The sequence below is a fragment of the Onychostruthus taczanowskii genome, unplaced genomic scaffold (genome assembly GCF_017590055.1).
Source record: "Onychostruthus taczanowskii isolate IOZ18803 unplaced genomic scaffold, ASM1759005v1 scaffold13, whole genome shotgun sequence".
Lineage (NCBI taxonomy): Eukaryota > Metazoa > Chordata > Aves > Passeriformes > Passeridae > Onychostruthus > Onychostruthus taczanowskii.
This window is the reverse complement of record NW_024498462.1, coordinates 5881953-5894390: the sequence shown is the minus strand read 5'-3', so window position 1 is coordinate 5894390 and position 12438 is coordinate 5881953. Positions and strand designations below refer to the sequence as shown.

The window sequence follows — 12438 nt, the reverse complement described above, 5'->3', positions numbered from 1 at the left end:
CTTGTCAGATGGCTAAACTGGTAATGGCTAAATGTCTTTGAGCACTTTGGTGTGACTTGACAAAGGATGACCAAACTAGGAAAAAACCCTAAAATTAAATGGGCAAAGTGATAAACAAGATAGCAACTAATTAATTCCAAAACAGAACGTGTTCATTTGTGTTGTGAGCATTATCATGGATTTTTAATTTTCAGTGCTTTATATCAGAGAAGCATTTGTTTTTTCACAGGCTAATTATTAGAGAGATGAAATCACATCTTTCTTTTAGCATGAGCTACAGCCATTTCAATGCTTGAAGATGACCAGTTTGCCGTATGGCTGGTGTTGCTGTTGGGAACATCCTGGACAATGTAGAACTGTAGCAGTGCTGGTGCTGCTTCTTTTTGTCTTGGAAACACTTTGAGAATCAACGTGGTGAAAGAGAGCTCTTCTCAGAGATGTCTGTGGATCTCTGTCTGAGATCAGCATACCTTGACCCTGATGCCTGTGCCTCCCTTCAGGCAAAATGGAACTAACTCCCCTTAATCCTTGTACAGTCCAAAGAATACTGCGGAAAGCAGGACAGATGACTGTTCAAGGTACAGCAAGTAAAACAACTAAAGAAATAAAGTTCCCGCAGAAGAAGATGCTGGATCTCTGTGTATTTCAACATGGACCACATCACAGGTGAAGGCAGCAAGCAACATCTGCCCAGACCAGTAGGAATGGAAGAATCAACTGTATTACTTGAATAATGACTGCAGTCTTGGGATCCTTGCACCTGGAATTATAACAGCTGTATCCCAGGTACAGTACTTAAAAGAACTCTGCTGGAATAACTCTGGGTGGCTTCTCTACAAATTTCTGACACTGATATAATTTTGAAGCAGTGAAAGCCACAGCTTGTTTTTGACTTTCAGCATTAAGGCCAGTTGGCAAACTGGCACAACAGGCTAATTCACCTCCCTCATGGTAAATACATGTCAGTCTATAGCCAAATAGAACAGTTAGAACACTTTGATCTTGTCCATATAATAAACTAAAGACACACAGAAGGTACTTTTAAAATTTCTTCTCCTGATCACATATGGCTGTCAAAAAGACACAACAATGTTGTTTTGATTGGTGTAGCTAAAAATCTGCCAGAATCTTTCCAGGGTGAAGTTCAGTTGATGCCGCCTAAAGAAGAATCAGAGGCATATTATCTGTGTGTTTGTAGTTAGCTGATAGGAAGAGCCTTTACAAAGATGCTCATAAGCAGCAAGGCAAAGCTTAAATGAAAACCACATAATCTCTGGGAGAGGTAAATTGAAATCTGAGCTAACAAAGGAAAATGACTTTTCATGGAAGTTCAATATTGTAGGGTGGAAAGAGGCCAAATATATCTGAAACAGATATCCACCTAGGAATATTGGAAGGATGGATCTTAACAGAGCTGAACAAAAAGCCAGCCTAAGTTGTGTCTTACAAGTAGTATAGGACTAGCAATACTAAGTGCCTGAACAACTTTCAAGCCATATTGAACTGCTTTTATTGAGAACCAATTTAAACACAATGAAAACATATCCTGACAGCTGCTTTGGAGTTCTGCAAGAGGAGTTTCTGGCCCCCAAGGGATGGCAATTGTTCAGCAATAACTTCAGAAATAGAAGGAATATCTGGAGGTGGTGCAGTGATATTGGGTTGTGCCAGTCCACAGGTCAGAGCAGAGGTCGGGCTGGACACTGGAAAGGACTTAAAATAATTTGCCAGTCTTTCACCTCACAGAAAGAAACATGATTGCAAGACTTTGCACCTATTGGAACTAGGAGTGGAAGCGGCACTTCTTAGCAGAGAGGGCCAGACACAATTGAAACAATTTATCTAGGAAATGGTAGACTACCTTAATTTTCAGTCTCTGTGTGAAGTTTCACTTTCAAAAAACTGAACAGAAACTATGAGTGTCAAGCAAACTCTGAAGGATGATTGCTATTTTTTGGTAATGTTCTGAAGAAAATCAAACAATACGAACAACATGGTCTTTTCCAGCCTCAAAAAAATCCATGAATGATTCCAGAGCTCAGGCTGGACCTCCAAACATTGGTAATTCTTAAGGATATGCACGGGTCGCAGTTACCCTTCATCACTCTTCCTCTACCCATACTGATTCTTGTCTTTTCTCAGTCTGCCACTTTTAAAATGGAAGTTTATATTGTTTGAAGAGACAGAGGTGGGCAGGTCGGGTTAGGTATCACAGAGGTGGCCCATCCCTCTTCAGGTTGGGCCACACTGTATCTGGAACAATATATTCAAAAACATTCTAGAACCTTTTCTAATTCTCCTGGTTTAAGTCTGCCAAGATATACTAACTTCTATTTTAAAAATCCCATAAATATAATGTATCCTTGTGTTTTGAAAGTATTTGCAATTTGCTGGGGAACACAGAAATCCTCAAGGCAAGAGCCTATATTCTTCAAGGTGCTAGAGAAAGGCAGATTTTCACAGCACTGACAATGATGTGGTACAGAGATGGCAAAGTGCAAGGGTTTCTGGCAGGCTGAGAGACTGCTGGCTTCTCAGCTGCAGAGCTCTGCTGTTGTCTGACTCCAGACAAGCAGCCTGTGCTTTACTCATTTCATCCTCTTCACTGCACAGAACCTCATAACTTTATCCATTCACATGTGACAACTCCTTTATTGTGACCTTGTTACTCTTCTTATGTTTCCTTACTAAATTAATTTGATGTCTTCCTTACTCTCTAAAATCAAGCTTTATTTTCAACATGTACAGCAATCACTGATCCTAAGAAGAGCATCGCAAGCACAAATGAACATCTATACTTCAGTCTAACACAGCATATTGCCAAGAGCATCCTGAATCTAGTCTAACACCTAAGAAGAAACATATATTTGAAAGGAGAAGTCTGAAGCATCTGGCTATGCTGCCTGTTTGTGGTTGGAAAAGCATCCTTTGATAACTCAGGATACACTAGGGATGAAGAGATGTATTTTCCCTACTGATGGAGATAAAGAGGTTCCCTTCCAAAAATGTTCAAAACAGCATGGGAGGTTATTTATTGGCCTTTTGATTCCTTACTTAATATCTAACTGCCCCATGCAGCTGACACAGCAGACCCATCTGAGACTAACATTGCTTTCTGGGCTACAATAACGTTGTATCAAAACAGAATTAGTTTACAATATTTTTGAGTAAAAAATTAGTACATAACTAACACCTTCCTTAATTATTTGCTGCATTAATGGAAATACTACTATAATACTAAGCTTCAGATAGTATTTTTAATATATAATAAAATACAGGAAAAAAATGCAAGCAACCAAGCTTTTGCTGAAAACCAATAAAAAGTCAATTCTTATCAAAGCAAGTGCCATATCTGACAGTGTCAGACTAAAATTGCATGCATTAATTTTGGAGTGTAGAATGAATGCAAGGTCCTTGTAACAAACACTGAAAATTATTAGCAGGTCAATATTTTGTTGCTTAAAAATTAATCATGTAGAGGAGCATTTTATAAGTCCCTACTTAGAGACCATAATCACACACTTTGAAGATCTGTGCAGAAATTTATACTGTTCCAAGTGCTCTTCTGAATGATGATTTCTAAGAAAAATTGGTGACTTGGACCACTGGCTGTATTCCACAGTATTCAGCAGATCTGTCATTTGCATCTATTCTCTACTGGGATGTGCTACTTATCATCTGAGATTCTGGCTCTCTGGGCTCTATAGGGGAAAAAATAGTAGTACATACATTGGTAATGACATGCTCCATTACAGAGCAAAATGTGCAGAGTGCATTTATTTCAAGAAAACGAAATGTAAATGCATAAAGCATGTAGGAAATCCATTTCAACTCTTAATCCAGTTTAGGGGGATCAAACCTTGATGGTCCTCTGAGGAGGAAGAGAGTTTTTATCCCAGAGTGAGAGAATTATGGTCTTTTTTTTGTTTAAAGATTTTTTTCTTGACAGAGCTTTCTTACTTATCAGTCATTGTATTTGGAATTTTTTTAAAACATCTTCCCAGTCTCTCTTGGAACTGTGTATTCCCTGATTGCGTGAGCCTGACAGGTGCTCAGCACCTCAGGTGAGAGCCACATTTGCCCCCAGTGCATGCCAGGAGGCATCTGCCTCTTGCAGGACTACTGTTCTCAATGTCACGCCACCAGACAGAAACATTTTTGTCACAGAGAAAATACATTTCTTATCCTTGGCAACTGAAAGCCAGTTGCTGACAAGCCCCTGAAGTGCCATGCCCAGTACTCGTGGTTCATCCCTATCTTGTTTTTTAAATTCCTCTTAGCACAGCAACAGCGACTACTTTCTTTTGCGCCTCCAGCAGAACGCACAGGCAATGCTGACAAAGCCAAGTGTCCATCATACCTGTGGAGCAGTCTGGTCCTGTCCACTGTGGCTCACAGCTGCAGAGTCCTGTGTCCAGGAGGAAGGTGCCATGGCCCGAGCACTGCTCCTGGCACACGGGCAGCGCCGTCTCACAGTTCACGCCGCCCCAGCCCGTGGAGCAGTGACATTCCCCTTGCACGCACACGCCGTGGCCAGAGCACATGGGATCCAGGCAGTCCTCTGGAAAGCAGGGAATACACAACTTAGAGCACAAAACTCACACCTTCACGGTTATTTACTAGTGAAATACGTCAGGGATTTGGATTAATTTGTTGATATTTTTGTGCAAATACCCAACTGAAACAATGTTAACAAACACAAGGGAAAAAGAGTCTGTTAGCATCTGTGCAAAAGGGTGGGTTGAAAACAGGAAAAAAGCAAGTACATAAACTGTTAGAAGCCATGTGAATCTCTTGTCATGAATTTTGTCTTATTTTTAAAACACAGATTCCCAGGACAGATCTATTGGTCTAAGTTGGTGCGGTCTGTGCTTCAGTAGTAGGGCTGGGAAACAGCTGGAGCAATTAATAGTTAATTCTGTAATTGTGCAATACATTTCCATTTGGGTATTAGTGCACTGTGTATTATTTACATCTGGGAAAAGAAAGATTTATTCTTTCACCTTCCTGTGAAAAGCTATCTCTATAGCTGAAAATTTGCTACAAAAAAAAGGTCATCCACTAAGACTGAGCAGTGAATCTCTGACTCAATACTTGCTGTAAAAAAAAAATAAAAAATCCCATACACATGAAAAACATGTGCTGGGCAATTGCAGGTAATGAACAGCTTCATAAAAGTCTTAATATACTGATGAACAATTTGCAAACAAAGAACTAAATTTGTTCTCAATTTGGATTAAGCTATTCCTAGTGAAAAATTCAGGAGCTCTGTAGAGGAATTTAAAACAGCTGGTTAGTGTTGTATGAGCAGCACATTCTTTCACAAAGCCCCAGCACAGCTTTAACAAGACAGGTTTTAAGCAGGAAGCAGCCAGCCTTCCCTGGAGGCTGCAGCAAGACTGTGGAGCTGAAGGATCTGTGGGGTCTGAGAAACAATTAGCCAGAAGCCTATTGATGTTATATTGTGCTTCAGACTGATGTTAAAGAGACACTGAAAGTTCTGCTATGTATTTCTCAAGTATCAGCACAAGTACTGTTTTAATAATTAAACTGTAAACTTAACAAACAGTATCCTGTGTTACAGAAATGAAGAGATGTTTTCTGCTTCAGGAAGGGAAAGCTAAATACTTCAGACACAGAAATTAATGGCCTCCAGTTTACAGGACTTTCAATCTAAAAATAAAGAAGTAAAGCTTTATCTTTTGAACTGCTTTGCCACCAAGTCAACATTTTATTTCAGGATTTATTTTGTACCTCTTTCAGCCTTCTAGGCTTGTGCACAGTGTAATTCTGAGAGAGGGAATCAGTGTTTCTGGACAATGCACATCTTGCTAAGCATAGGACAAAAACACACAGCAATTTTCCCTCATCCTGAGACAGCTCTTTATTTTGCTGATATTTTAAAATTAATAGAGGGACTCCATTTTAGGAATGATAATCTGGCAGGACAAATTCAAGGGACCCTCACAGCAATGAATACATGCAGTTACTGGTGCTCTCTGGATAGTACATCTGTTGCTATGTCTGTTAACAGCACTGCTATAACACTAGATCTTGTTTACATACAATAAAATAATCTTAATTCCTTACAGAATTCCCTAACTACTGCACAAGCTATGTTTTACAATACAAACTGAACAGTCATATCAAGGACACACTGTTACAATAAAACCCCACTGTACTTGGTTACACAGATTTGTTTCACCCACCATATTTCACTATTTCTACATAATTACACCTTATTTTATAATTTAAATAAGTTTCTTACTGTAAAAATCTAATGTTTTCCCAGTCTCAGTTTCAATAGCTGTCTGAGTACATTTATGTCATTTTTTTCCCCAACCGTTTTGCAGGATCTCATTATGGCAAGAAACAAAGCAAGTAAAAAGAACAGTCAGCCTCTCACCAGCCACAGGCTTGTTCAGCATCATGGCCTCACTGAGGAAATCTGTGTATTACTTGCTTTTTCCCATTTGGGTTTTCTTGGTTTCTGAAACTACCAACAATTGACTATGTCAGAAGCATTCTCTTGATCCTCCCTTTAAAAACCATTCCAGGTACGTCAAATCTATCAAATTCATCCTGGACATTTTTCTGACTGGAGAATTCAAGCAACATAAAAAGCCTCCTGTGTGTGCTACTCAAAAGAATTACTGAAAATCTCTATAGCAGGACACACGAAGTATGCTGTCAGGAGCTCCAGGCTAAGGGGACTAGTGAAAAATCATCAAATCAGGGAAAGCACGAGGAAGAGTTCTGCTTTCTGAGGCTATGCACAAGGGAAGAAAGTCAAAGCTGATGAGCAATCTCAGACGTGCTGAGGGAAACAACAACTGCTTCTGTTTATAGATGAGGGCAGAGACACATCAGTACCATAAGCAGCGAAAATACAATACCTTCTTCTCACAGAATTTCCCACTTTTTGTTAGCCAAGCCTTAAAGGATGCCAGTTTAGTGCTATGAGCAAAGGCTCCCAGTAAAAATGACATATGACAACAGAATTGCACAATATGTTCTGGTAAACGAACCTGTTTGCTGCCCTTTCAGCTTTATATTGTCAGAAAATCTAAGATGTAACAGAATGAAAAAGGGAAAAGTTGATTACAATAGTCTGATTGCTTTGGAGAACTACCACATTAAGTTCTGTTAAAATGATCTTCTGACTGCCTTACCCTGAGGTTTTGGCCAAATAAAAATAAATAATTTTATCTTTTCAAATAAAAACATGAACTTTATGTGATCAGTCCACAGGACTGTTACCAAGACCTGAATACCTTTACCTTTGAGAAACTTCTATCTTAACATTACTTTCTGTGAGACAGTAGCGGTAGTTTTGAGCAAAATAGTTCTGCTTCACAGAAAGCTGATCACATACCTGTAAGTTTTTAACTACCTTAAACCAGGTGGAAATTAAAGACAAAAATCAACCCCCCTGACTAAAGAGAAGGAAATTTCACAAACCTTCCTCACAAATCTCTCCTTTGTATCCAGGGACACAGATGCAGACGCCCATGATGCAGGTACCATGGCCAAAGCAGGTTGGATCAATACACTGCTCTTCTGGAACATCACACTCTGCACCTTTCCAGCCGTTTCGACACACACAGTGACCTTTCTCATATTCTCCATTTCCACTGCACAGCACTGGACAGGAATCTGAAGAAGGCAGATTGACCTTTTTAATGTATTTACATACTTACATAGATTAACATTTATTGCATTTATCGTTCTGTAAAATCGCTTTTCCACTCCAGCTCCTCAATTCTTCATTTGGTTCAAGTGTTGTAACAGACTGAAATCTCTGAACTAGGCAGTGCAGCAGTAATACAATGTCCTTGTCTCCTCAGTCTGCCTCTCTTGCATACCTTAATTTTGACCAGAAATGGGATATCTTAGAGGATAAAACCAACTCTCCCTTGATTGGTCTCTGCAGAAAATTTGCAGGAGTGCCTGATTTTCAGTAAGATTAATATTTATTTCCTGTGAACTGAAGCAAGACCCTGCATTTTTTCTTCTAAGAAGCCTTAATATCATTGAAATTGTAGCCATTACCGTTCTGTATGTAAAGCAGCAATGTGGAAGCTTACTTTTACAATCCAGTATCAATTTCTGAGCCAACTGAATCTTAAAAAAATAAACCCTACATTTGAGGAGACATTGCGAAATCATAAGAACTTCTGGACATCACATGCAGTGGATAATGGATAATACTGACAGAAATATCTGAAACAGAAGTAAGCTCACTTAACATGTTTTTTTGCCTTAATGCTGGAAAACTGTCTCTAAGCTGCTTTAGGTTTCTTATCTGCACCCTATTCAAGTTAAGACCACAGAAGCATTTGATTTACTTATGTCTTCTCCAAAGTGAAACTGTTTGTCACTTTTAAGTAGCAGAAAACATTATGATATGCTAACACACCTATTAAAAAATGTATTTTACAATTACAGACAGCATGCAAAGGTGGATGGAGGAACCTATTAAATTTGAAAGTCAGGGAGGGAGAAGTGGTTGATCCGTGTTAACTCAAGTACAGCATAAAGAAACTTTCCACATGTGTGATGGTATTGTATCTGCCATCTGGCTGGAAAAAGGAATTTAATCTCCTTTAATCACTTTGAATCTTTGCAAGCCCAGCAGTCACACACCATAATCATGATCCCTGTCATGCAACATGGGTCAGTTAATATGAGATTACCTTTTGCACAATCAGGACCAAGGAATCCTGGGAAGCAGTGACAGTGGCCTGAGATACATTCTCCATTCCCATTGCAATTAGTAGAGCAGTCATCCAGGATTTCTGTTTATTCAGGCAATTGTGCACAAAGGAAAACATAAATTGGTTGAATTTGAAATGAATGGCATCTTCACCTCACTCTGCAGGACACGTCTCAACATACAAATAGGTGCAGAAGCAGTAAAAAGCCCATTTTCATTCACAGGGAGCATAAAACAAAACTCCTGTTCAAGCAGCTTACAAATATTTATTAGATTTTTTCTTGACAGCTTTGAGATAACAGGTGCATCATTTATATTACAACAAAAAGCTTTTAAAGTAAGTGTTCATGTAAAATTTACCACCATTAAAAGCACTGCAGGAACCTGAGTATTTGCTGAAAAATGTCCATCTTAAACACTTTCTTTTCTTGCTGAAGTAATTTGTTTGAAACCTGTTTATAGAGTAAATTGCCTTCTATCGTGTTCATTTGAACGATGTGAATTGAACCCCTTGGAGAAGGGCAAGATTTCTACTTCTATACAATCAGATAAACAAAAAAATAATCTTTTGTGCAGTGATGAAATTCAATGTAATAAAGAACTAAGAACTAGATTTGAAGGGAAAAAAACCCACCTTCAGTTCTGATCTTAAACTTACCCATGTTTTATCACACAGCTTTGGATATTAAGCCACTTAACCTCACACATCTGAGGACAGGCTCCTATCTGTACATGGATTAGCTGGTTCCAATTTAAACATGTATTTCCTACAGGAATGCAGTGGATTCACTGATTTATATGGATTTTCCATAAAGAATATGAAGTAAATTGAAGCTAAGATGATCCTGTGTGGAGTAGGTCACTGTCAGACTAGCTCCAGGACTGAGGGGCTCTGGGAGAGAGGCTCTGGAGCCAGGGGAGCAGGGACTGTCCAGTGGCCACATCCACTAAGAGATGAGGTGAAGCACCTCTGGCTATAGGAAAATAGGAAACTTGACGCCTTTCCCACAAAATAATTGAAGAGAAAGAAGAAAACTCAGATACACAATTAATAAAAATAACTGATATAAGTATATTTTGGTCATAATTATGGGCACGTAGATAAGGATTAGCTCCTCTTGAAAGCTCCCATGGTTATACAAAGTCATTGTTTTCAGGCTATCAGCTTATACTAAAGAACAGACATTTGATATACATCTGCTCACCAGATATCCACAACCTGTACACAGATGTCTGTTTCCAAGTTAAAAAACCTGCTCATTTTTAGAAGGAAGATTTTTTTCACAGAAATGCTGCTTGTTACTAATTTGTTATATTACTTTTCATTATCAACTCTTGTATTTCTCTATGTGTGCACTTGCCTGCCTTCTCTCAGTTTTCCTAGAATCACATGGCAAATGATCCCTACACTGACCTGAAGTGAAGAATGAATGGTTTGAGAAGTTACTTCCCCTCTATCCAATGTCCAGTTTGGGCTGTCCTTTATTTAGTTCACAGAAGTACTTGAGGCATGCCACGTTTTGCATGCAATTTAGCCTCCTCAGGAAAGTCTGATCAGAATTTCAGTAAAAATCAATTTTGTAGATAACCAACATGGAGCATCTTGAAATATAATCGGACAGATGCTGATGAGGAGCATGGCTGGTTCTCAGGAGCATTTGGCAGAGATGCATCCAAGCTCTTGCTCTGTACTCAGGGTTTCTGGTCCTGGCTGATTCCTTTGTTGGCAGGGATGTCAAATACAATAAGAAGAATGCCTCAAGGATATAGTTGGGTTTTTAAATTATTTTTTTTTTGTGGAAAAGAAGAAACAATCAAGTTATGATTCACATAAAGGACATAGATATATATCCTCTAGAAATATAGATATAGATATCCTTGATATATCTATCCTAGATATATGTATCAAGGATATAGATTTTTTCTTTTGTGCATGGAAAAGAAGAAACAATCAGGTTATGATACACAGAAAACTAGGAGAAATGAAAACACAATAGCTGGCAGTATGCTCAAATGTACAAGCAGTAGATCCTTGCAGCAGCATGAACAGACTTTTTCCCAAAAATATCTTCTTGCAGACATTTTGAAGATGAAGTACAAGGATCCTTGCCTGCACTGTGGCTCACATGTTTCCCCCTTTCATAGTCTCTTCTGCTTACTGGCTACAGAAGGGATGGACAACAACATTTTTACCACATGCAACATGAATTAAAGTCTGGCAGTTAATTTCATTTTGGGGGTGGGGGGTGTGGGGAAAGGGGAGGAGTAGAAATTATGCTACTAAATGGAATATTATTTAAACCCTCTGTCTTACAATAAAAATAAACAAGGCATCAGGAATTTAGACACTGGGCTGGGATGGAGTTTGGACAGGTTTTATGGTCTTTGTAGAGCATCTGCAAAGACGCTTCATAAATTACTTCACTCTTATTTTCTCAGATGGAATTGAATAACGGTAGAAGTTCAATTTTTTTGAACAGAGCAAATATGAAATTTTATACCAGAACCAGTCATTACAACTCTATCTGAATCCCTAATTTTTTTCTTCCAAGTCCTTCAGAATCTGGATATTTGAATCATACTGTCCTGCTCTGCAAGGTGTTTACAGTAAAAATAGTATCCACTTGCTCTCAAGAGCAGATGGCACGTCCATTACTAGTAAAGACATCTTGCTCAACATATGGTAGAACAGGTTAACTAAAGGGTACAGTGGTTAAAGTCTTGCAGCAAACTGAGACTGTCATAAATACAACACTTTACCTAAATTTAAATTCCAACAAAGACCGATGTGTGAGGACTGCTCACTCACAACACCTATATCTGCAAACACTTGCCCACCTATGCATGTTAAAAAGGCAGGAGGAATCTCATCTGCGACCAGGACACTGCCTCCTGCATTTGTCCTCTGTATTCCAAACAAAATTGTGCATTTCAGCATCCATCCATCAAACAACACTCACAAACAAATCACAAAAGATTTTCTAAATTACAGCTGACTAAAATACTGGAAATAAGGACTTAAAGCCTGGATAATTTTTGTAGGATTTACGGACCACATAAGTAGAGAGGGCAGATATAATCTCTTTTACTTGGAAAAAGATAACAGCAGAAATCATTCAAGCATTTAAGCTATCATATAAAAAAAATCTTAACACATGAAAACATCACACTTAATTTGATAACATCCATCTTTAATATATAAATATTGCTATTTGTCTAATATTGGCTTAACACAATGTTGCTCCACTGAGGTTAATTAAACTAAGCTGAAATAAAACATATTTAAGAGAATACTTAAGAGGAGCTGGAATACATCAAATACGTCTTTACAACGTAATAATCAGAATAACAATTATATTGTGATTTTTCTTACCAATAGCTGTAGTTAGTACAAACACTTGCTCTACTTTCTTTCCATCATTGTAGAATGCCATATGCCAAGCTCCTTGATCCATGTACTCGATGAAACCTGTCTCTTGCAGTGAAGTCAAGATCAGGTTCCTGGGAGCTTGCTGAGGCTCCTCTGAGTTTTTTGATTCCTGTTTAATTAACTGCTTTCCATCCATCAGTTTTACAAAATCGAACTGAAATAATAATGAGCAAAAATTAACCACCTAGCAAATATTTATGAATCTACTCTGCATGTCTCCTTCAAACATGAATAAACAGTTGAAATCTTAAGAGGAATTGCCTAAGTATTCACCAATGCAGACAGCAATTGC

The 12438-nt window shown here is 38.5% G+C and overlaps 1 protein-coding gene across 2 annotated transcripts in view; it reads right to left on the bottom strand.

Annotated features, from left to right (window-relative positions):
• TENM1 (teneurin transmembrane protein 1) overlaps positions 1–12438 on the bottom strand; it is a 227078-nt gene that overhangs the window by 109581 nt on the left and 105059 nt on the right. For both annotated transcript variants that reach the window (XM_041396472.1, XM_041396471.1), the window contains exons 7-10: positions 12090–12300; positions 8697–8798; positions 7462–7656; positions 4361–4561 (exon numbers count right to left, since the gene is read on the bottom strand). In XM_041396472.1, coding sequence (XP_041252406.1) covers positions 4361–4561; positions 7462–7656; positions 8697–8798; positions 12090–12300 — 709 coding nt within the window. The remainder of the gene's footprint in view (positions 1–4360; positions 4562–7461; positions 7657–8696; positions 8799–12089; positions 12301–12438) is intronic.